Source organism: Odontesthes bonariensis, chromosome 5, assembly GCF_027942865.1.
Source record: "Odontesthes bonariensis isolate fOdoBon6 chromosome 5, fOdoBon6.hap1, whole genome shotgun sequence".
NCBI lineage: Eukaryota > Metazoa > Chordata > Actinopteri > Atheriniformes > Atherinopsidae > Odontesthes > Odontesthes bonariensis.
In genome coordinates, this window is record NC_134510.1 from 36,366,626 (window position 1) to 36,392,895 (window position 26,270).

The following is a 26,270-nucleotide window of genomic DNA, read 5'->3' on the forward strand; positions in this document are numbered from 1 at the left end:
AAAAATGCAATAAGCCTTTATGTTCCCATCTCCAAACCTGATTGGAAATATTTTGCAGAAACTGGTTTTACTTGCTCCGAGTCCAAACTATAAATTGCTGAGAGAATATTTGTTTTTCAGTGAACTTGGATACGATTACTGCCATTTCGGCAGGTTCCTCCGAGATATGCAGGTGTCCTTTGGTGGACAATATTATATAAAAATAGCCCACACGGCAAACGTCATTCTTGACTTTTATGAACAAAGGTCAAAATCCTCAATAAGGAGGACGAGATGAGATTAGGTGAAGCCACAGAAATAAAAAAAAGTGGATTAATTTCCAAAGCATCTTAAGCCTTTTGTTGCCCTGTTTCCATTCAGTCATAGCTTACCTTCAGTTGCTGTGTGTTTGGCTTCAGGAACGACAACTTCTTGGTCAGGGTTTGGCAACACAGCTTCCTGTTTAGCTTTATGAACCAAAAGCTTAGATAAAGACATGTATAAAACACCATGCTGGAGGTCCTCCTTCTGTGCTGATTCATTGGGGCTCTAAAGCTGCATTTTCAGCCAACACCACCCGGAGATAAAAGACTATTTTAGCCCTGGATTCTGTTGCATTTCCACTGCTCTGTAAGGTTAAGAGTAGATAAAGTAATAAAGTCCATTTTTAGTGTGTTGCTCCACTCTGAGTGCTCGCCGACTGTACTTAGCCTAACCTGACAGTAAAACCAGGAGGTCTGCTCCAGCTGTATTAAATCAAAATCAGTCTATGACACGCACTTTTATGGGTTTTTGGGGTGTTTTTATTTGTGCCTTAGTGCATAACCACTGCGAATCAAACAGAGATGAATGTTTTATTGCTCTAAATCACATCTTAGTTACATCTGCCACTGTTCAGATCAGAGCACGGGTTCATGGTAGGCTTGCCAACTTCCTACCAAGGCCCCTTTCAGGACTGACATTTCACCACTTGAGCTCTTTTCAGCCTCTGGTTCTCTGGTCCCAAGGTTTATGTGGGGAAAATGCAGCTTCAGTCTGTAGTTACTCCATTCATATCATACAGCAAACCCTCAGAAGTCTGGTGGAGCCCATGCCTCCACAGCTGTTTGGTGGAAAAAAGGGGAACTTACTCATATCAGTCAGGCTGTCACAATGCTCTGGCTGATCAGTGTAATCTCTGCCTTTAAAGCCCATCCCTGCAGAGGAGGCTGTCATGCAAGTGGCATTGAGTGGCACTGGTTCGACTCCTCTTGGCACTGTGGATTCTGGCAAATCATTTTAGAGAAACCTGTAAGTTTGTCTTATAGGTTATTGTCAGGGCAAATTAAAAGTTGCTTGTTGTTCCAAGTAACCAACCTCTGCTTTAAGAACTCATCTTCATTTTCTAGAAGTCACCTGCTGATGCTTTTTCAGGATGGCTTCGCATGGGTCACCTCTTTCTGAGGCACTACATCTGCATATTGCTACATATCCTTCTGTGGTGGCAGTGCACAAATATGTTATTTTATATCGCTGGCTCATAAGCAAAGAATGTGAAATGGATCATGGGTTTCCTCCGCAGGGTGTCCAGGTTCTCCCTTAGAGATAAGCTCGGTCATCCGGGAGGGGCTCGGAGTAGAACCGCTGCTCCTCTGCATGGAGAGGAGCCGGATGAGGTGGCTCGGGCATCTGGTGAGAATGCCTGCTGGACGCCTCCCTGGTGAGGTGTTCCGGGCCCGTCCCACTGGGAGGAGGCCCCGGGGAAGACCCAGGACACGTTGGAGAGACTACGTCTCTCGGCTGGCCTGGGAACGCCTCGGGGTTCCCCCAGAAGAGCTGGAGGAAGTGGCCGGGGACAGGGACGTCTGGGTTTCTCTGCTCAAGCTGCTGCCCCCGCGACCCGAGCCCCGGAGAAAGGGCAGATGATGGATGGATAGATGGAAAAGCAACCGGTTAAAGTAAATCTCTGTTAAGCATTCAAAGTGCTTTTATTCAGGTTAAGGTTTCGGTATGCTTCTCGGTCGCTATCCGTCAATCAGACTCCGTGGTCACTAATCCTTTCGAAGTTCTCCGTCGAGATGTCGGATATGCAAGTCAGTTCACCTCCCGATCAGTAGGCGTCGCTACGCTAGACGACCCAATCTCGTGAAAGTGGTTGATTGATTGTTCACCTTCCGGCTCGTTCCACTCCTCACAGTGAACGATGGCGACCGAGAGAGACAGACTGTTGTTGGAGTTGGAGCTTGTTGATGTCGAAATGCAAATAATTTTGACCAAATGTTGACCGGCACACAGTAAACTCTTTCAAAAATGGCGGTGTTGTTGTTCTGAGAGGAAGGAGCTAAACCGGAAAAGTGATTTTGGAAATTATGTTGTTAGCCGACCAATCACAACCCTTGCGGTCTCCGCGAGTCTCCGTCTCCTCGACGGATAGATAGATAGATAGGAATGTTGGCCGACGCCAACTTTTCTGTCATTGTCTTGTGACGTGTCGCAGGCCTGTTTCCAGAAGTCCAAAAACGATGCTGTGGGGTACCCTGTGTGCTTGGTTTAGATTCGATATGTTGTGGTTGAAAATATTCGGATAAAGAAAATAGTTTGATCCTCTGCAGAAACATAACCAACAGCAATGCGTTTTCCTTTTTCTACCATCTGCTTGCATTTAGGACCATCTCACTGGACTATTTTATACCATCTTATGATGGTGTAAAATGAATGATTCATCCTCCCTCACTATATTTTTCCAAACTGGGTTTTGTATGAAAGTGAATGTGCACATATGTGGCTTCACAGGATTGGACAAAATGTCGTATCAGAACGAGCTCCAACTATACTCTTAAACATCAGTCATGTGTGAGATTTGAGGCCCTTAAGCAAAGCTCGATAAGATGAAAACTATGTGATCCTTCCGCACGATTTAACTCTTTCCATTCCTTGATTTGTCATTATTAATTAACTCCTCTTGTTTAGTAGCTCATTAATATTTCAGCAGCTCGATAATTAATCCAAGAACCTCAAAGATCAACTGAGCTATTATAGCATCCCGACTGGATGAATATCTGCTGTTGCTTTTCTGCTCTGAGTAGTGATGTGGAAACCATACATTGTGTAGCATCAGCGTGGGGGAGAACATGTAACATGATGACGCAGGAAGGTAATCGGTTATGACATGCCGTACGTGTCGTGTTGAGCTGTTTTTCTGGCTTCAGATTCAGGAGAATAGAGTGTGGAGTTTAAAGCAGTCACCCCCGTGATCTGTTTCTTTTATGTGTTAAAAAAATGATGCACACAGAGGGTCACTGCCGGGGCATAAAGTGACAGCAATCTGACACTCTGGTGTATGTGTCCACAGGGTCAGATAAACAGCATGAGGATATACGCCTGTGTGAAAATGTGTACTCACCCCAGCTTTGTAGTACAGCCTCCAGATGTTGGAAGTGTGAATTTGACTTTTCATCGGTACACGAGGTGCAAGCCGCAGGGGAAGTGTTACTTCGACTGACTCACACACTGCGGAAACCTTTTTGTTTTTTTTCCTGAAGGTTTGCTTCTGAATTTATTTGAAATTCAGGGAATTCTTTTACTGTGAAATAACCAGAAAATACAATCGAGATGTCCCCGGAGAGATCGTTTGTCTCAGATTAGTTAATGGACATTTTTTTTTTTTTTCAGTCTTAAAGGGACAATAAATTCAGCCTGTTGGCAATGTTTTTAACGGCTGGAAACCTAAACAAAGGAGAGTTTTTGGACGTCCAGCCTGAGGCGGGAAAAGTGAAGTGAAGGAGAAGAGAGAACCGCCCCGTGATGTTTGCTTTGTGCAGTTACATGTACCAAATGTTGTCTTTTGATCCTTTGAAAAGGAATAACATATAAACTATATATAAGATAGATAAACTGAGAGAACGAGTAAGGAGGAAGAGTCAAATGGAGGAGGTCAGAGAACCCACACAAACTCCGTACAGAAAGGTCTGAGCTGAGACTTCCCTGCTTCCTTGAGGATTATGGCAGTTGTGACTTTTCCCAGGACAAGCTGGGACCCTGTTTATTAGAAGGTTTTAAAATTTCTGTACTTTTTGGTGGCAGAAGGAGAAATGTGGCCCAGTCAAAACACAGAGAGTTGCACTGTAAAAGATCTTTAACTAAAGTAAACATACCTTGTGTGCCACAGACTGCTCCCAAACACGAGGGGGCAAATAATACCTCTAAAATACTCAAGTTGGCTTCATTAAATGTTAGGTCTTTAGCTGGGAAAACATTTTTAATTAATGATTTTATCACTGAGCACACCCTGGATTTCATGTTTTTAACTGAAACTTGGTTAGACCAAAATAACAGTGCTGCTGTTCTCATTGAGTCGACCCCTCCTGGTTCCAGCTTTATCAGCGAGGCCAGAGTGAGCAGGAGAGGAGGAGGGGGGGCAGTCTTATTTAATGAATCATTTCAATGTAAGCAGTTATCTCCTGGAAGTTTTCAGTCCTTTGAATAATGTGGCTGTGCAGCTGAAGGCCTCATCCAGGGTCCTGTTTCTGAATGTTTACAGGCCCCCCAAATACTGTGCAGACTTTTTTGATGACCTCAATGAACTGCTCTCTATGATCTGTGTTGATTTTGACTGTGTAATTATTGTTGGTGATTTTAACATCCATGTGGACAACCCTCAGGACAAAGGGACTAAAGACCTGAGTAACACTCTGGACAACTTTGGGCTGACTCAGCATGTAACAGAGGCCACGCACAATAGGGGGCGCACTCTAGACTTACTGATCTCTAAGGGTCTTAGCATTTCAAAGGTTACTGTGTCTGATGTGGGCCTATCTGATCATTCCTGTGTTTTCTTTGAGAGTACGATTTCACTGCACACAAATGTCTCAACAGCAGTGATCTCAAAACGGTGTATAACTAAAAACAGTAGTGAGATCTTTAACCAGGTCTTCTCTTTAACACCTGCCCTGTCCGGGGGTTCAGTCAATGAGCTCGTCAGTAGCTTCAATGCTAAAATGTTAAATGTTATGGGTCCTATTGCTCCCATTAAGGTGAAGGTTATCTCTGGAAGGAAGAAGTCTCCATGGCGAAATTCCACACTGGTGAAAAATGGGAAAAGAGAGTGTCGGAAAGCTGAGCGCAGATGGAGAAAAACAAATCTCCAGGTTCATTATAACATCTATAAAGAGAAACTTCACTCTTATAATTTACAACTGAGGAATTCAAGAAAGTCCTACTTCTCTGACATCATCACCAAAAAATAGTCATAATGCTCGGGCCTTATTTGCTACAGCTGACAGGCTAACAAACCCTCCTGTGTTAGTGGCAACTGAACTTCATTCCACCATGGCCTGCATTGACTTTGCCAAATTCTTCACAGACAAATTCCAAAATATTAGACAAGCAGTTGGTACATCAGCAGCAGGTTCAGCATATGTACCGTCTCCACCGAAAACCCATTTAAACACCATGACACAGTTCCAACCCATTAACAGCAAAGACCAGGAGGACATCTTACGTCAGCTGAACTCCTCCTCTTGCTGTTTAGACATCCTGCCAACAGCTTTTTTCAAAAGGGTCTCAAAGATTTTGGAGTCAGACCTGTTACTGATGGTGAAGTTGTCTTTAATGTCAGGTGTGTTTCCAGAGACACTACAGCAGAGGTCTTCAACAGGGGGTCCGCGGAGGTACTGCAGGGGGGTCGCGAAATATTTGGTTGTTTAGACGATTTTAAAAAAATTTTTAAAAAAATTAAAAAAAATTTTTTTTTTTTTTTTTTTTTTAAACAGTTTTTTTCTCACAGATTGTGTGCAAACGTGTGCCATCCACACAGGGCCGGCCCAAGCATTTATGGGGCCTTAAGCAGAATTTCATTTGGGGCTGCCCTACCATCACCTCAGCTCCAGTCTGGAGCTGAGATTGTGGGTCTTATTTCTTTCTTTTTTGTTTAAAATTTAAATCATGCTTTTTATTTCTACTGTTTTAATGTCTCTCTAAAACACTTTGAATCGCCTTGTAGTTGAATTGTGCTATACAAATAAACTTAACTTGCCTTGCCTTGCCTTGCTAACCAACTCACTACTTTGCAGCCCAAGATCAACGATCTTCAATAATCTGAGGGGCCGACAGGGACCTTCAGATATCACGCTCATTCGATTGTTTCTTCTAAAACGATCTTTGGAATCAGATTATGTAGAACAGTGGTTCCCAAACTTTTTTGGCCTGAGCACCCCCTGAGCCTTCTTGTCACACCACGAGTACCCCCTCACACATATAACGCATGCGATGATTCTCCAAAAGTAGAGCAACACAGTGGTTATTACATGAAAATCATTTTATTTAATATCCTTAACTTGAACATAAAATTCTCAGGCTTTCTCTCTTTTTTTTAACCTCAGTTGAATTCAACATAAGAATAAAAAACATTTTCTTGAAATATAAATAATTAAACAAAATATCATAAATACTAAATCAAAATAATCTTCCTTTGTTATCCAACTTAAACAAGTAACATTTCTCTTTTTTTTAAGAATACATGAACATAACTCATTTCTCTTTCTTTTTAAGAATACATTAACAGGCCTAACTCATGTAACATTCATCACAAAACTGGAGTCTCCTTCATAAACAGTCCTCCATGAAAGTGTGATGCCTTAATAAATAAATAAAAAAAAAAAAAACTCCCCGTGCGCCGCGTACCCCCTGAAGTACCTCTGCGTACCACTAGGGGTACGCGTACCACAGTTTGGGAACCACTGATGTAGAAGATCATTTGTTCCTCTGCTGAGTTGGGCTGTAGCGATACACTAATCTCACACTATGAGAAGACTGAGAAGAATGAGAAGGCTGGGCAACGATTAAAATGTTTAATCTAATTAATCACATGATTTCCCTGATTAATCATGATTAATCGCATTTGTAAGCAAAATCCAAAAATGAATCCAAAAGTAGTGCATAGCTTTTAGCATTTAGTTTTATTTTAAATGTGCTGCCATATGAATGAAAGTGCCATAACATTTGTTGTGCAAACACACTTTTAACATCAGCATCTTTCTGTAGTTTTTATGTAGAAGCCTCGCTCCACTGTCTGTTTCCTTGAATGACTTGCTGCTATCAGTTGTGTGTTTTGCCTTTAAGTGATATTTTAGACTGGAACTACTACGCTGAGAAGACAATTCAACTTGGCAGTGTTTACAGATGACTTTGGTTCTGTCGACTCCGCCGTCTGAAAGAACTTTAAAATGAAAACGGCCGAGTAAAAGTTCCGTACCCTTCTCCAGGTTTGGTGGATCAGCCGATTACTTTCTTTTCCTGTCTCTCTGAACTTTTCTATCCATTAAAGGCACAAAAGCCCTTCAAAAAATTTTTGTCTTTAAATTTTTCAAAAAAAGTTTTATTTAAAAAAGAAAAAAGCTGCGTTAATGCGCGATAAAATATTTATCGGCTTTAAATAATCAATGCGTTAACGCGATAATAACGAGTTAAATCGCCCAGCCCTAGAGAAGACTATAGCTCAGTCTGTCAGCAGGATATCTCTGAACAGATATCTGCTAACTTTGGTGGACAGGACAGCCGCAGGCCAAGGAACAGATGATTAGATTATGGTGGCAAGTCGGAACTAGCACTTGTTCAATTAGAGTGTTATCATTTTTAACCGTGACCATAAAACTAACAGAGACGGGGGGACAGTTAAATGCAAAGGACGGGTTTGCAGAGGCACAATCTGGTGCATTTTCCCTATAAATGAAAGAATGACTGATTTGTGTGATGGGCTCCTTGTTTTATTTGACTTTGGAGTGATTCAAAATCTTTTTTTATTTTTTGGTCGTATTTGTATGAATGGGATTAAGGTTGTAAAAGTATGGGCTGGACCAGGGAATTGCTGTATAGTTTAAAGGGCGTTATAACAAGCCCAATAAAACTGAAACGGCTCCAGCCAGTCGGTCAACTCTTAAACTGGGTGTTATTTTGTGTGAGTATTCATCTCCTTCTATGTCTGTTTGCATATGTGTGTGTGAAACATGCAAATGTTGAAAATAAACTTGATTAGATGTTGGATTAAAAGACTGATACGGCTTAGATCATTCGTTCAGTTTGTACAAAATAGGGAATGATAGGCTTAGAGTAAAGACGGAGATTAGTAGGACGCACTTTATTATGCCTCTAAAATGCATTATTTAAAGGCACAATGTGCGATTTTTATGTCATTTTGAAGTGTATTGCATACAAAAAACACCTATACATACCATAAGAGTGTGCAGAAATAATCCTACTGGCATGTCCTAACCAAAGTTTATACGCAGCATAGCTGAGTTTTACTGCAGAATTATTAGGCTAAACTGATAGCGCCGGACCGGCAGTTTTTCTGGCCAGGAGGTGGCGATATAGAGTAAAATTAACCTCCGTTCAACCCCAGGCAGTAGAAGAAATCGCTGGTCTGGCGCTGGCGCTGGCCCCGCCCCCGCTGGCCCACCCCGCCCCCACCCCACTCACTCCTCCTCAGAGCAGATGCTAGGAGGAGTGAGTGGGGTGGGGGCGGGGCCAGCGCCAGACCAGCGATTTCTTCTACTGCCTGGGGTTGAACGGAGGTTAATTTTACTGTATATCGCCACCTCCTGGCATAAAAATCGCACATTGTGCCTTTAACAGTCTGTATGTTATTGTTCAAATATGCAAAAGATTTTAAAGAAATAATTGCAGTTTGTGCTGTTCATTTAGGGTTCTTTTCTGGACTGTACAGCTGTTTCGTGGCTGTAACTTCTGCGAGTAGAATCAGTGGTTTGGTTAAACTCTGGCTTAACTTAAAGGGGATAGAGAATCAAAATCGTCTTTTTCACGTTTTTGGTGTTAGTTCTGAGTCTCCCCGCTGTGGGGAATACACACGAAGTGCCAGCAAGTGTCAGAACCTCTGTTTCAAGTACTCCCCCTTTTTTGAATATCCCCCAGAAAAAGTGCCAATTCGTTTTTGTGAAAAAGTGACGTCACTTTTTCAGCAATCGCCCCCCCACACCCAAATCCACAGCCACCCCGTTTCAGACACGCCCCTTCGGCGAGAAACAGGAACAGGTGTGCCTTCCAAGGCTGTGAAAGCGGACTACGATCGTTACATTTTCTTCCCCCGGAAAGCAATGTTCGCGATCAATGGCTTTTATTTATTTTTAACAGCATCCCCAGTACATACAACCGCCGACTTTTCCTTTGCTCCGCACATTTCACAGAGTACAGTTTCACAAAGCTTGCACGATTCCGAGCAGGCTTCAGTCGGAATTTTGCTCAGTAGAGGGTCAGTTCCGACAGGGACAGACACAGACTGCAGCGAGCTGTGCGCTCCGCAGAGAAGCTGATCGGCTGCACGTCTCCCATCTATCCATGACCTGCACGTCTCCAGGACTATGGGGCGAGCAGGTCGGATCACAGCTGACCCTTCTCTATTTGCACCGCTCCCCTCGGGCAGGAGGCTTCGGTCCATTCGGACCAGAACCTCCCGTCACAAAAACAGTTTTTTCCCCCTTGCTGTTGGACTTATGAACACTTCATAATCACCTCATAACCTGCCCAGTCACTTTACCATCATTAAAATTGCACTAATGAAGCTGCACTGTTGTTGCTCTGTATATTGGATACTGTGTATTGTTGTACACACCTTGTACATTTTATATTCATATATTTTTATTCTTTATTTTTTATTATTATATCCTATGTTACATGTTTGTACCTTACGCCGCAGCAAATTCCTAGTTAGTGAACACTGTTCACTAACAATGGCAATAAAACGAATTCTGATTCTGATGAGCTTTCTTTTCAGTCAGTGTATTACTCTATAGCTCTGTTTTCAGTGCAGGGGCAGCCAATCAAGCAACGGCAACCGAATAGAGCCAACACCTACCTGCATTTCATAATGAGGTTGCCAGATAAGCTTTGAAACGACGCCAATAAGGGCAAACGACGCATTCTAAACCCAGCGTAGTAACAGCTGTTTCAGAGAGCCTTTTAGGGAGGTTCTGAGCCATTACACACCCAACCAATTTTTTTGGGGCTACATATCATATCACAGAACAAGGATTAATGCCCCATTCAACCTTTCTCTATCACCTTTAAGACCTCTAAAGTCCCATCACTGTACATATCATCCTACTTTTTAAAAGCTTTTTGGACATGTTGCTCAACAAGTCTTTGGCTATGTTCGAAACCGCATACTACATACTACATACTACATACTCATCGATCAGACAGTATGCAGAGCGTTTACCCACAATGCATTTCGCTCTTGCCCGAGCCGAAATCAGCCGGCCTGAAGCTGATTTCCCTTAAGCTCTAAACTCTGTAAACTTTAGCAACATTTGAAACATTTTCAGGCTAGAAAGTAGTCGTTTAGATCCCCAACGTGTTGAAAATCTGACAAAATACCGGCTATTTACAATTTCGTTCCCACGAATTCGGCGCTACTAAAGCTAGCCGTAGTGAGCAAGCACTTCCTGTTATTTTCACAAAATAAAATACCCGTTGCCTTTTATCATAGGGAAAGCCATTACCATACAATTGGTGCTTTTGTTTTGAAAACAGGAAGTGAACCTACCCTCGTAGCTAGCTTGAAACTGCCGTTTTGACAGGAAATGACGATCGGCGACGTCACGTCACGTTGCATCTTGGGTAGTTTGAGTATGAGTAGTAACCTCATGATGCATACCCAACATTTCGGGGGATCTAGTATGCATCCGGGAACTTCTCGCTTACTCAAACTGGCATACTAACTCAAAAAGTTAGTATGAGTAGTAGGAGAAGTATGCGGTTTGGAACACAGCCTTTGTTATCATTCTTCTTCTTCTTCTCAATGTTAATCTACCCCCTGTCAGGTATTATTTCCGGCACGCTGTGCTCAGTGGTCTGCTTGAATTCATTTGAACAAAGATCTGATGATATCTCAGCATTTAAAACACACACCTGACGCAGATGTTGTGAAGACAGTCGCAGCATCACAACCCTCTTACCAATGATCCTAACTGACCTTGTTTTCCCTGCTCTCTCCTCCCTGATCCCTACCCCTGTCCCCTGCCCTCCCACCAAACTCTTCTTCCTTTCTCCTTTCCAGATGCAAGGTGTGCCGTCCCCCCCTCCTACCATCATCACCATCATCGCACCCACGCTCACTCCTTCCACGCTCCTTCCTATGACCTTTCCTCTCACGCTCGCCCCTCCTTCGATCGCCCCTCCTTCGATCGCCCCTCCTTCGATCGTCCCTCCTTCGACCGCCCCTCCTTCGACCGTCCCTCCTTCGACCGCCCTTCCTACAACCGCTCCTTTCACGACCGCCCCATCTACGAGCGCCCAGCCCACGACCGCTGGAACCCCCGTCTTCGTGTGAGCGCCGGAAATCAGCTCTACATGTTGGACCAGGAGGAGGTACCGTGCTCCACAGAGTCTCACTTTGGGCTTTAGATCACAATTAATATTCTTTAACCCTTCAAACTGACAGACAGACCAACGGATATAGATTTAGAAACATATTTAACTCTTTTTTTTATCATTACTGGATCGGGATTAGTCGTGTTAAACAGCCCTTATTTCATGTTTTCTCACATTTTACTCACCCCATGTGCTATATACATTATTATACAGTATTTTATATAATGTGTTATAATACAGTCACAATGCACACTACAGGAAGGTACTTTGCACTTAATCTGTCCCTTATTGGAAACAAAATTATAAACAAAAAGGGCTACGATTGGTAATTTGATTTAGATTCTGAAAAATTTACTCCTGCTTTATTTACAGCCTGGAACAGATCATTGGTCATTTAAATGTAAGCAGTGTCTGTCACATTCTTTACCTTTTCAATATAAAACATGTAGGAGGGTGCTCTGAGCATCAAATAATCCCAAACACTTTTTGTGCTACTTAAAGGACCCTCATTTTATCTTAATAACTATTAAAAAGGAGGTCAGTGATCTATTCTAAACTCCTGAGTTTGCCCGAGGCTCAACTTTTTGGGGCTGATTTTCAAGGGCTGTTGGTCATTCTGTGGGAAGCTGTGAGAATCTTTTGGCCATTCGCTGCATTGTTCTGACAGCATCATATTGGTGTTAGCTGCACCTTCAGAGGATAAACACACACTGTGTGATATGGATTACGTCACTTATCAGTCATCTGTATACTGAAGTTAGTTTTTAAAACTTTTGTACAGGTTTTCAACTTCTAGTCAAAGTGACAGGAAGAAAAAAAAATGCAGATTTTGGACGCCAGGTCTCTGTGTGCAAACACACACTGATACGCCTCTATTGTACTGTAATGTGAATGATAGAAAAAAGACGACATATATCTTCTCGCTTTCAGTCATTCGAGGTTGACGTGCCCGTTTTTTTTTGTTTTTTTTTATCTAGCTGGAAGACCACTTGTTGAAAAGCTTTTAGTTCACATAGAGTTGCAAATAGCAGCCAACTCGAGTAAAGGCTCCGTCAGACCAAGGTAACCATCAGCCGTCAGGCGCATCAGTAAACTCACGCTCACTTAAAAGAAAACACTAAGGATTTTTTGTTAACTCTAAATGTTTCTGAGAAGTTAACTTTGTTGTTTCTTGATGCATGAAGCTCCAGATGATCCATATGATTTGTTAGTTTAAATTGAGACATCGATATTTTACGTTTAAACATATTAAAGCACACCTACCTGAGCAGGAACTATGCAGAATACCAAAAACTAAACTAGTAGTGAGCTGAGTTTGTTCAAACGTAGCGTCGTTAACATTTTCTGTTTCCCCAATTAAACAATGTTTAAACTTCTGCTTCATTCTGCAAAGTTATGACCTCTTGCACTGGTGTAATCTATCTATATATATATGTACATATATATATAATAGTATGGAGTTTAGATGGATCTTTACGGTGTGTCCATGTGCTATTTTTTCCCTGCAATGCTGGCCATTTGAGGAGACACCAAATCTCCTTTGTTCGTCACCACTGGTTCTTGACGTTGGTTTGGTGTTGGTTTGGTTTACCCTGAACACACCCGCAGACAGAAACTGTGCAAGTTAAAGAGGCCTAAGTTAAGAAACTAAGCTCTGACTTTACTACATTTAGATTTCAGAGTAATTGTTGGTATGTACCCGCCTCTCATAGCTGGTGATTGGCTCCAGCTCCATCCCAGCTACCCCAAACAGGATGCAGCAGATATAGAAAAAGGATCAACAGATGCTGGTTTAGGTATTTTCATTGGATTTATTTCATGTTTCGCATACTGTATGCTGTTGCTATGAGCCAGAATCAAGATGGCACACTTACTGTATTAAAAGCAGACTACAGAGAGCATCTCCCGACACTGAGTTGTACAAAACTCCTAGACTTATGTTAATTGGTTATTCATTAATAAAACATTAAAGAGAGCAAATTCAAAGTGCTTTCAGTGTTGATTTTTTTTTTCCGGAACAGATTTGTGTAAACTGAAGTTACGGTCTATGTGCATTTTCTTATTGAGTTAAACATTAAAGCGCCTGTGTAAAGCTCATATATGTGCAGCCTGAAATGTTTTAGAGGTGCAGTATTTCACCACCTGGCAGCTTTACTGTGAGATTTAATTGTGGAGGAAGAGGAGAGAGCTCGTTGCTTTTATTCTCCGTGTCCTCACTTGCTTCTCAGACCACTTAAAACAGGAACGGCAGTATGTTTTACCTGATTAGCATGGCTATTTTTGGTTTGTGTGCTGGTGTGGCAAGCAAACAGATCTCATCTGCCGCCGTTGTGAGGAAAATCTCATCTTTCTGTTCAGGCCAGGAGAGGGTACTGTTCTTCAGCTTTTTTTTTTTTTTTTAACTCTGCATCATACACTGATTGCACAAAGAAAATGTCACACAGCTGCTGATTTATAACACCACTTAGCACACCACCAGAAATGGAAGAGGACCACAGTCTACCTCCCGAGACTCGGTAGGTCAGGTATTAGAACGTGTATACGCTAATGTTATCTAAACTGTGGCACATCAGCGCTGAATAGAAGTGCAGAGGGATTGTACAGGTGTCAGCCTGTAGTAATACAGTTAGATATTCTGATACTACCTCACTATTCTTACCCTAAAAACAGCAAAGAATTGGGATAGTATGGAAAAAATACTCTCATAATGCTTGAAAATATGTCCTGTATTAGCTGTTAGCATGTCCCATACTTCCTACAAGCACATCTTCAGGTGTGCTGCAGTCGGGGATTATTGTTGCATTTTTCCTTTAATAATTCTCCACACGTTCTCTGGTCGGCAGTGTGTGCAGAATGTGGTTTTTTTACGTCGTCTTGTTAAAAATGCAAGAGATGCGGTTCAGGAGGCCGCATCGCTTGCCCTAAAATCTCAATGAACTTTTCTGTGCCAAGGCCACCGATATAACCCTGTACCATCACAGAGCTTTGGCTTTTGGACTTGTTGCTGACAACAGATGCTCCTTTTGGTCTGTGGTCCGGAGCACATGGCATCCACGTCCTCCAACAACGACCTGGCATACTGTCACCATCACATTGCTCTGATCACAACACACGTTTCCACTGGGATGGTTGACGTGAGGCTTTTTTTTTGTGCGGTAATGTGAATGTAACTCTGTATCGTAGTGCTCGACAACGGTTCCCCACAGTTATCCTTTGTCCATGTGGGTCTATCAGTTATTGATGAATGACGGTTGTTGATGCAGCAACTTAAGCCTCGTTTCCACTATGCAGTCCGGTACGGGTCGGTTCAGTACGGTACGGTACGGGTCTCTTTGGGGTCAGCTTGCATTCCCACTGCACAAAGGGGACCCTCGGGGGTGGGCGGAGTGCGTGCTGAAACGTAAATAGAAAATTTCGAAATTTGGAACCACCTCCAAGCTTCTTCAGCTTAATGCCACACCGGCTCGCGGTCCGGTTGAAACCACTCTCTGCCATTTTTGCGGCAATCAGCTGGAAAACTTTTTGGTTTGGCACAGCGTCATCGAGCTCCCGCTGCACAGCCTCCTCACCTACACCGGAGAGCAGAGCCTGGAACCGGTCCTGTGTGCTCGGTACCCCAAGCAGAAGGGTTACAAAAATGGTAACGGTGCGGATCGGTACGCTTTCGTGGTAATGGAAAAACTGAAATAAGCGAATCATTCCGACCCGACCCGTACCAGACTGCATAGTGGAAACACGCCATTAGTCTTCCACCAGTGCCCTTTACGAACTGAATTCCAGGTTCCTTAAATGGTTTCTTACCCCCTGCTGCGTCCTGTGAGCAGAGTTCCAGCCTCGTTTTGGTGTTGATGAAGGTAGTCCGGCTAGTTGGCTGGGGTTTAAAAAATAAAGCGTTTTGCTTCTCAAAACAATATGCGTTCAAAAGAGTAATACATTTGCATCACAAAATCGTTCATCCAGGAAAAAGTCAGACCTCACAATCGCTTGGCTCTATTTTCTCTCCCTTTGTATCACCAACTAGCCGGACTACTTTCATCAACACCAAAACGAGGCTGGAACTCGGCTCACAGGATGCAGCAGGGGGTAAGAAAATGTTCATAAATGATGTTGCTAATATGGGATGTCATACAGCTTCATGTCAAAAGAGGCGAACTATCCCTTTAAATGGTTTTATGATTTTAAACCAATATTATCATTAAGAGGAAGAAGATGGATAACATCCCTAACAATCATCCTTTAAGGAGCATTTTTATTAAGCATTACTGGGCAGAAATTGCCCTCATCTCATCTTTTTTTTGGTTGTGTTACAGGCCTGAAATACAGAATTGATGTAAATTAAATGAAGATGACAAAACAAAAAGGTAAAATATCTCGGGGGTCACACAGCCCGCAATGAAATATGAATTTTCCATACGGTCCCAAACTTTCTCTGATTGGAGGATGCATAATTTATGTAGTCTGTGGATTAAGCACTTTGTATGCTCAGACCAATTCTCACGAGTCTTCCCCTGGCCGGTCGGAGCAGCTCCATCGGTAGAATGTGCATGGCTGCCATGAGTGTTTCAGCCTGTAATCACTCAGAGGAATGGAGCACCCTCAGATAAGTGACCTGTGCTGCTCTGGAAGGATTGAATGGAGAGCCCAGTTCAATTAATCAGAGCCTTATCCCTGTCTAATTGTGCCAATAACGCGGCAGCTGTGAATGGATCCGAGGCAAGACTGACGTGTTGATATCTGTCACCTCCGAGACGTTAAATATTCATGCCTGTCACTCACCTTTTGCAGAGCGGAGTGTCTCTCTCCTCCTTTTTCTTCCTCGTGCACACACACACACACACACACACACACACACACACACACACACACACACACACACACACATTCGCCCTTCAATTTATTTCCATTCGTTTTAGATGGCTTCAGTGGCTCGCCAGAAAAGCAATCATACTGTACTTTTCCACCAGCAGAGATGTCGGACCGGTGGACGACCTCACTCCTTTTTCTCTCTGGTGTCGTTGCTTTGTGCACATTTTGATATCATCACACCTTTCACCTCCCTGATTCCTGTTTACTCAGAGGCTCGTGTAGCAGGTATGCTAATAAAATGAAAATAGTATGAAGAGTAGATAGGTATAGGCTAGTATCAGAGATCTAGTATTCAACTCTCAGAAGAGGGAACAGGAGACTGAAGTTTGCTTTTTGTTGGTACCATATATTTTTTTCCACAAAGTGCTTGTATGTACAGTAGAGTAAGGCAACCCGACCGAAGCCCGACGGGCCGGGTCGGACTCGGACAAAAAATTAGAATGTCTTGTCGGACTCGGGTCGGGCTCGAAAGCAAGCAGACATCGTGAAAATTATAAACAGCCAGAGGACAGGTTTCAGTTCATTGCAAACGTCAGTTTTTGTGATAAACATAAATAATTGAATATGCATAAATGAAAATGTTGGTAGGCTATTTGTGCCTCATGCCGTGCAGCATGCATCTGTGTGCATCTGTGGTCTGTGCATGCTCGGTGCGCACGCACGCATATCGAACATTCGAACAACTTTACATTAAACACGTGCGATCAGTGCAGAAGAGCTCAGTTGGCTGGAAGCGCTATGGAGGACATTAACTCTTTCGGTGCCATTGACGTCTATAGACGTCAATTTTAAAAAAAACGTTCACTGCCAAAGACGTCTATAGACGTCAATTGCGTTTTTTAACGGAGCGGGCTGGGGGACAATCTAGCGGAGTTCGTCACTAAATCTTAGGCTTGTAAACACTAAACAGAGAATATACTGGCAAAATTACCCGCAAGGTGGCAGCAGTGCCACTATGTACAAAAAAAAAAGAGCTTGTTTTCTCCATTTTTTGGGTCAAACAGCTGTTTTTGGTGAAACCAACCTATGTTCTACTGTCTATTACTAAAAGACTGAAAATGGTAGAAACAAACTTCTTTTTCCTGATCAAAGAAGAGAGTCTACTCTTTCTTTTGGTAATTTCGGTGTGTACATAGTCATAAGACACGCTTTTCTGTGGGTCTTGGAAAATCAGTCAAAATACTGAAAAACACTTGGCAGTATGGGTGGCTCTGAACTGAAAATGGCTGGCAGCCAATGAGTTAAAAGAAAAATAGCTTCTGGAGAACTGAAAGTCACGTTGGTCACTGGTCTCGGGGTTCCGGCGGGCTCGGACACAAATATTTTAATTAATCTCGGGCTCGGGTCGGATTTGAGAACTTTTCTGTCGGTTGAGGGCCGGGCTCGGACAGAAAAATCCGGCCCGAGCCAGGCTCTAATGTACAGTATTAATAAATTCAAGTAAATGGCCATTCAAAGTAACAGTTCATAGAAATCACAATGCAACTGCAGTTTAAAACTCGCCGTGCAAATATCAAAGTCCATTGCAACACAAAAACACAAATACCCTCCCAACAGCCCACAGTTCAGTTCATAAAGTCCATAAAAACCCACGTCTGAGTTTTGACTCGGATGTTAAAGTGCTGTGTGCATTTGGCCAAAGGCCCGAGGTAGAGTGTGGGGCGAGAGTTATGGGTCTGGGCACAAGGAGCCCCCTACCAGCCCGGCAGGAGAGGATGATGCAGAGTCTCTAGGCTAGGCCTTCCTTTAGCTCGCCATCAACATTGGAACCTGGCCAGCTCCGTCTTTAAGCGATCCCGTAAGGCTTTTCTGCTGTCTGCTCATACAGGGGACTCCTGCAACCTGCTCTAGTTTGGCTTCCCCACTGCTCTTACCTGACAACACCTGTGGCAACCTTAAGAATGTGCCTGATTGGCCACATTGACCAATGACCAACATGTGAGCAAGGACCGCGGTGATTGGCTCAGAGTAAAAGCAGCGCAGAGACAAGGAAATAACGGGGCAAAGTAATACGGAGGGGAAAAATAATATGGAAACCATGTGGGTTACACTCGGCACAGTGCAGCATCACCGGTGTAATTCCTGCTCTCTCTGGCACCTTCTGGCTCGATCCGTGTTTTAATTTCATGCATCTTCTGTTGTTTCCCCATCTTTCTCTTTATCTCATCTATATCTCCGCCTTCTGCCCCTTCTCCCTCCTTTCATCCGTCTCCATTTTCCTTTTCTCTGCATTTTCTGCTTCTCTCACCCTTTCTCCTCACCCACCCGCATACTCTCACTCCCTCCTCTCCTCCTCTGTCTGGGGTGATTGGCAGAACTCTCTGGATCTCCCACAGGCCACCTGTCTCCGTGCTCCATTCACTTGCCACTCAGTTTTTTTTTTTGTCTTTTTTATTTCTTTATGAATGACGACCATCAGAAAGATGCAGGAGGAACATTCTCCTGTGGAATCAAGATGTTTCTTCAAGGAACAAAATTCTGCTGTTCATCTTAAGTGGAAATGAGTTTTAATTGTGTGGTTGTGCCTTTAAATCCGTTGCTTTGGGGTTCTTGAAATGTTTTCTACAAACTGAGGCTCTTATAGGCGGAATGGGATCACACCCTCCCTGACATGTTCACACTATTGACTCATTTTGATCAGTCAAAAATAATAGATATAAAAATGATAATAATACATTTTTATTATCATTTTAGCGCTTTTCTGAATAATCAAAGACACTTTACATAAAAACTAGAGCTGGGCGAGTTCACTCGTTAATTATTTAACGCCGATAAATATTTTATCGTGCATTAACGCAGTTTTTTAAAATGATTTTTTGGGGACTTTTGTGCCTTTAATGGATAGGAAAGTTCAGAGAGACAGGAAGCAGGGGGCAGAGAGAGGGGGAATGACACGCAGCACAGGGCCGTCCGATGCAGGACTCGAACCAGCTGCAGCGAGGACTATAGCCTCTGTACATGGGGCGCCTGCTCAACCCACTACGCCACAAAACACCCCTGTTTTATTATTTATTTTATTTTGTAAAAGTCTGTTGCTCACAGGCTTTTATTTTGTAAAAGTCTGTTGCTGTCTGCTGTGGAACCGGAAAAGAAAGTAATCGGCGGATCCACCAAACATGGAGAAGGGTACGGAACTTTTACTCGGCCATTTTCATTTTAAAGTTCTTCCAGACGGCGGAGTCGACAGAACCAAAGTCATCTGTAAACACTGCCAAGTTGAATTGTCTTCTCAGCGTAGTAGTTCCAGTCTAAAATATCACTTAAAGGCAAAACACACAACTGATAGCAGCAAGTCATTCAAGGAAACAGACAGTGGAGCGAGGCTTCTACATAAAAACTACAGAAAGATGCTGATGTTAAAAGTGTGTTTGCACAACAAATGTTATGGCACTTTCATTCATATGGCAGCACATTTAAAATAAAACCAAATGCTAAAAGCTATACACTACTTTTGAATTCATTTTTGGATTTTGCGTACAAATGCGATTAACCAGGAAAATCATGTGATAAATTAGATTAAAAATTTTAATCGTTGCCCAGCCCTAATAAAAACAGCAAAACAATATAAAATAGTAAAACACTAAAAACATATTAAACTGAGGTTAAACATTAAAAGCAACTTTAAAAAGGTGGGTTTTTGTCAGAGATTTGAAGGTGGACAAGTCAGCACAGTCCCATATGTGTTTGGGGATTGAGTTCCAGAAGGAGGGGGCAGCTGCTTAGAAAAGGCCCTGTTGCCCCAGGTTGGGTGCTTGGTTCTGAATGGTGGAGTAAGGAGGTTAGCCTCGGATGAACGGAGGCGGCCGGATGGAGCAAGTCTGTGAGGTGGGACGGGGCCTGGTTATGGAGGGCTTTGTGTGTGAGGAGGAGGATTTTGAACTGAATCGGTGTGGAACTGGGAGCCAGTGGAGGTTCTGGAGGACAGGAGTTGAGTTTTGGAACGGCAATAATATGTGGTCTATATTTAGAATTGTGTATCCGAGGAAAAAATACCCCAAAATTAAACGAATGTCTGTAAAACTAAAGATGATAACACAAACATGTCACCTGCTACTCAATTATTATTCAGAACTTCCAAGTGTCTACGACTTCTACATTATATCCCCCGAGATTTGCTGTGATTGGGAGAAAAACTGCCCCCCCCCCGCATTATATGACAGAAAAATAGAACCGTGTTGCTTTGAAAACAAGCGAGGAAACAGCTTGAAGCAGCAGAAAAAGTCACTTTGTGCTATTTTGTCTCTGAGATGAGATGAGATGAGATCTGTGATCATGTGTTATGATGAGAAGAAAAATACTTCTGTGCAAACGTGGATTTAGCGCAATAAGTCAAAAGCTGCTACAGAGTTGACTCGACATCACGTGAGTCTGTCGAAAGAGAAATTTAACACTAGAGGACGCAGCGATTTTTATCATTTAAGTTGAGATACTCATTGCGCGGCTCGCACTCGCATAGTAGCTTATAACAATATGGTAACAATAACAATACATTTTTTCAAATAACACACAGCAAATACTGCACAGTATTAAGTATTTTTATTAAGTATTAATTAATGGTGTTTCCTAAAGGGGGCACACTGTTAAACCTGGCAACGCAGCCCGCTTAAACCACCATCACACTTGACCACAGAGCATGCTAGCTCCTTTAGCCAGCGCCAGATGCAGGCACAATGGATCGGTTTTTAATTAAAAAGGGCAAAAACCAGCACAAAAACCATGCTCATCCTGAATGTCTCACTATGTTTACAACAACAAACTACAAATACAACATGAAGAAAGTCGAGGAAATGCACGCCAGCTTCAGCTCATCCCAGTATTAAAGCAAATATGGTCTTAATTGAAAATGTATTGGCTGTGTTGTTTCTTTTTTTGTGGGATGTTTTATATGTAGTAATGCATATTTGCAAAAGGGGACTTTAGTATGTTGTCGTAAAAGTGGCTCTTCCCTTGATTTTGCTCTGCCAAAGTGGCTCTTGTGAAAACAATAGTGAGTATCACTGATTTAAGATCTTCATCTTGTTTCTTTAACAGGGAATCCGCTGTGGATTAGCCAAAAAGCTACAAACCAGCTGAATTAAAAAAGTCATAATTAAGCTAACTTTACACTACATGTTAATGATGAGTCATAAAAAGAAGGCAACATTACCAGACAAACAGAGACGCAGACATTGACAGCAGGCGCTATAAGTGAAATGCATGCATTGATTTTGCACTATAAATAGAAAACACTAACAGGAATATTTAAGACATGCATCCAAGTACATGAAGGCAGATTAAGAATAGAAATATAGGCACAATTTCAAACTAAACTCTTCAGACAAGAGACACATAAAGTGAGTGGAAAAATTTTCTACCCCACCAACACTCGACAGTGAGTGAAAGAGTTTTAGAGAAAAAAGCTATAGATATATACGGTCCTGCATAAGCCCAATTACACCGCGGTTACCATGGTTACGGACGATAAACAAGCAAAACAACATACAGCGGACCAGCTGGAGCCTGATGAATATACAGAGCAGCTAGCAGAGGGAGGTAAAAGTGCACAAACAGCCTTCTTGACCTCACAGCTTCAGTGAATGTGGCAAACGTTTGAATTCAACGAATAAACTCTCCCTCAGAGCTTACTTTCCAAGAAGATTCAGCACTGAAATAATGAATACAATAAGGTTTGGTGAGCAGCTTTCTAAGAGAACGCAAACCGACTAATCAATAACCATCTTGTTGTCCTCTTACAAACCACTTTAAAGTCGTTATGTTCTTATTCTGTAATTGAAATAAACATCTTAAATAAGTCATGCCCACATTCCTTCATCCCCAAAGTTTTTTACGACACCACAAGAGACTGCGTTGCCAGATCTTGAGACAGAAACAAGTAAACCAATCCATTAGAACAAATCAATGAGGCAGTCAAACCCTATAAGCGATTTGCATCTGAGTTTTAAAGTAATCGTCGTATTTATATTCATGTCAGTTTGTCCAGTTAATATTGAGCATAAAAAATAAAGGAACAAAGTATGAAAAATGATTGAATACATTATCTGTTAAGGCAGTTTTTTTGCTGTATCTTCTAAACTAAAGCTGAATCTCCACACTTTTAACTCCATTTTACTGATGCAGAATGACTAAATGCATATTTAGATTTAGTTTTGAGAAGTTTTTGGAATAAAAAAGGGATTTTTAAGTAGAATCTAAATACTTACCAAAGTTTTTAGATAGTGGATCCATAGAAAACTATTGTTAGCTGTTAACAAGTCAAATTTAAGACTTTTTAAGACCCTAATTAATACAATTTAAGACCATTTTCACATCGATTTACAAATCTATCTACCATTGAAGCCAAATAGTAACAGTGCACAATGTTCTTCATTTAAATGATGACAGAACTGAATGCATTGTGTTTGGGGACACTGTGACGGCTGGCTTTGGCACCTTGTCTTCATAGCTTAGTTCAACTGTCAGATATCTGGGAGTGACCTTTGACCTTTGATCTGAGGTCGGACAAACAAATTAACAATGTCGTCAGGACTACTTTTTTCCAGCTGCGTCTCCTGGCCAAAGTTAAAATGTTTTTAAGTCGTCATGACCTTGAGAAAGCCATCCATGCCCTAATAAGTTCAAGGTCAGACTGTTGCAATGCTCTTTATGTGGGCGTCTCCCAGTCTTCTCTCAGCCGCCTTCAGCTGGTGCAGAACGCTGCTGCCCGTCTTTTAACCAACACCAACAGACGTGTGCACATCACTCCTGTTCTTAACTCCCTCCGTTGGCTTCCTGTCCTTTAGAGAACTGATTTTAAACTTTTAATGTTGGTTGAGTCCAGAGCAGCTCCACCCTCAGTGTGGGCGTAGACCCAAACGCTGTCCGGAGGTCACCTGGAGTTGTAGCAGACCAGGTAGCACTGGACCTCGATGCTCCAAATCCTGATGTGGAATAATAGTGGCTGATGGGAAGCGTTTGCTGCTGGCACTTTAAGACCGCTTCATGCTTCTCTGATTTGGCGTGGGACTCCAACGCCTCGATGCCCAATGTGCCAAAGTTTCAAATTTTCAACCATGAGGCAAATTGTTCGTTCTGAAGCCACAAATTCTCAAATTTGCATTTACCCATCTTAAATTTAGTGTTAACTGACGAGCCGCTCCTCAATCATGGCGCCGCTAGCAACCACGAACAGCAAACTATAACAGGTTGTTCTCGATAAATTCTAACCGGGCTGCACAGGTACTCCTCAAAAATCTAAACATTTAAAAGCGAGACTGAAGTTTATACATTTGTTTTAAATAAAAGTCACGTCAATACATTTTTAAGACCTTTCAAAATCATATTTAAGACATTTTATGAGATTTCAAAAGAATTTTAGTCATTTTAAGGCCTTAAAGAGAGAAACGATTACAGGTCACCACAGAGCTTCAATCTATACACCCAGAAACTACCAACCAGGCCAGAAATCTGGGTGTAGTGATGGAATCAGACCTAAACTTGGAAAAACACATTAAGGCAATAACACAGTCAGCCTACTATCACCTTAAGAATATATCGAGGTTGAAGGATCTGATGTGTCAGCAGGACCTGGATAAACTAGTCCATGTCGGCTTGATTACTGTAACAGCATCTTTACAGGTCTACCTAAAAACTGCAGCTCAGTCAGAACTCTGCTGCTCGAGTCCTCACTGAGACCAAAGAGGTGGACCACACCAGTCCAACTCTGAGGTCTTTAGACCGGCTGCCTGTCCATCAGAGGATAGACTTTAAAGTTCTGGTGCTGCTCTATAAAGCTCTGAATGGTCCAGGACCAGAATGCATCAGTGACCTCCTGACCCAGTATGAACCTTCCAGACCCCTCAGGTCATCTGGATCCGGTCTTCTATCAGTTCCCAGAGTCAGAACCAGACATGGAGGAGCTGTGTTCAGCTTCTATGCTCCACATGTCTGGAACAAACTCCCAGAAAGCCTCAGATCAGCTGAAACACTCAGTGTGTTTAAGTCCAGGCTGAAGACACGCCTATTTTCAGCTGCGTTTGAATAAAGCTCCAAATCTGAAGCTTGAGGTTCAAAACTTAATCATATTTTAACTCCTGATTTTATCTATTATTCTTATTTCTTTTTTCTTTGTTTAAAATTTAAATCATGCTTTTTAATTCTACTGTTTTAATGTATCTGTAAAGCACTTTGAATCACCTTGTTGTTGAATTGTGCTGCACAGATAAACCTGCCTTGCCTAAAATTCAAATAATTGGATACCCTGCCAACTGGTTACCTGCATTAAAACAAAAATGACCTAGAAACAATAGAATATTGTAATAAAGATCATCAGTTAGCTGTTAAGAAAAACCTGTGAATGATCTGATATAATCAGCATTCTGACAGAACCAATAGCTCAAATATAATGGCCCCTCTGTTTGACATATTTCACGACAAATCGGGCGCTTAGAATAACCTTGTTTGAAAAAAAGTTTCTTATATTTTAGCTAATCTGTGAGATGAATCTGTATGTATTCACTCCCATTTCCCTGCTTGCTGCAGCTCTCCTTCCTTCCGTCCTGCAGGGGGAGCAAACAGGCTGACAGTGATGGCTGGCTGCCATCCTCTGCTCCTCCTCCTCCTCTTAGTCTCATCTCACATTAATCTGAGGCGACAGAGTTTCATGTACCACTGCCACGCACCAGTGCGCTGTCCCCCAAGTCATGTGTCCGGGCCGCAAGCCCCCAACTGTGTTATGCAAGAGAAACCGTTGGGGGTGCACAGGCCTCGTCCAGAAGCCGAGAAATACGACCAATCAGAAACAAAGAAAGCAGATGTAGTGCTGTTGTAATTTGACTTTTTTCCCTTTTTTTTTTGGTTTCTGTTTGCAGCTTTAATGCCGTGTTTGAAGTACTAAAGCCCATCTGCAAACAAGTCACAGCCCCTCGTGGCCTCAGCCTCCGGCCACTGTTGTCACAGAGCATGAAGAGTGGCTCCGAGGTGGATAGCATGTTTGCTCTTGACCCTGGAGAACACATTCAGGTGGCTGGTGTGTGGGAGTCGGAGGGATTAATTATGTAATAAATGTAGGTGGGCTGTGACTCGAGGAGGAGAAGAGAAAGGTTGATTCTTTTAGTAAGAATGCTGACCTGAACCTGTGAGCCGATGTTAACAGCAAAGTCTCGCTATTTGAGGGACAATTACATCCCGTTAAAAAGAAAATTGTCACTCACTCTGAAATAAAACATTTTTCCAAAGGTCAGCCTGTACATACAAGGGTTTAAATGACTTTTATCTCAGCGTTTTGATTAACTTGCCTATCCCTGCGGTGAGTGTACAGTTTTCCTTTTCTTCAATACCTTGGAGGCACCGAGAGAAAGAAGAAAACTGAGCATAATTTGTCTCCTGCCAGCCTACTAAGAGCAACTGCTAGATCTCAACGACCTTAAAAGCGATCCTCTGCCATTTATCATTTTTATTAAGAAGAATGGTGCTTGGCCAGATCTTTCTCCCTGCAACGGGTGGCTCCAACTGTTCTTCTGCACTTACAGCACTTTTAAGCACATGTAATAGATGGACTCAGCTTGGGCTTTTTTTTTTAAATGGACAATTATACAGTTTACAAATGTATCTATTAGATCTGGGCAACGATTAAAATATTTAATATAATTAATCACATGATTTTTCTGATTAATCACGATTAATCGCATTTGTACGCAAAATCCAAAAATGAATTCAAAAGTAGCGTATAGCTTTTAGCATTTAGTTTTATTTTAAATGTGCTGCCATATGAATGAAAGTGCCATAACATTTGTTGTGCAAACACACTTTGAATCCTTCCAATTACTTTCTTTTCTGGTTCCACAGCAGACAGCAACAGACTTTTACAATAATAAAATAAATGATAAAACAGGGGCGGTTTGTGGCGTAGTGGGTTGAGCAGACACCCCATGTACAAGAGGCTATAGTCCTCACTGCAGCTGGCCCCGGTTCGAGTCCCGTATCGGTCGGCCCTTTGCTGTGTGTCGTTCCCCCTCTCTCTGCTTCCTGTCTCTAAAATTTTTATTTTTTTTCAAATAAAGAAATAAAACCTGCGTTAAACCTGC

At 42.3% G+C, this 26,270-nt stretch overlaps 1 protein-coding gene across 5 annotated transcripts in view; it reads left to right on the forward strand.

The window, feature by feature from the left end:
- The window catches only part of syngap1b (synaptic Ras GTPase activating protein 1b), a 230,972-nt gene that overhangs the window by 52,324 nt on the left and 152,378 nt on the right, over nucleotides 1-26,270 (forward strand). For all 5 annotated transcript variants that reach the window (XM_075466269.1, XM_075466264.1, XM_075466267.1 and 2 more), the window contains exon 2: nucleotides 11,030-11,340. In XM_075466269.1, coding sequence (XP_075322384.1) covers nucleotides 11,030-11,340 — 311 coding nt within the window. The remainder of the gene's footprint in view (nucleotides 1-11,029; nucleotides 11,341-26,270) is intronic.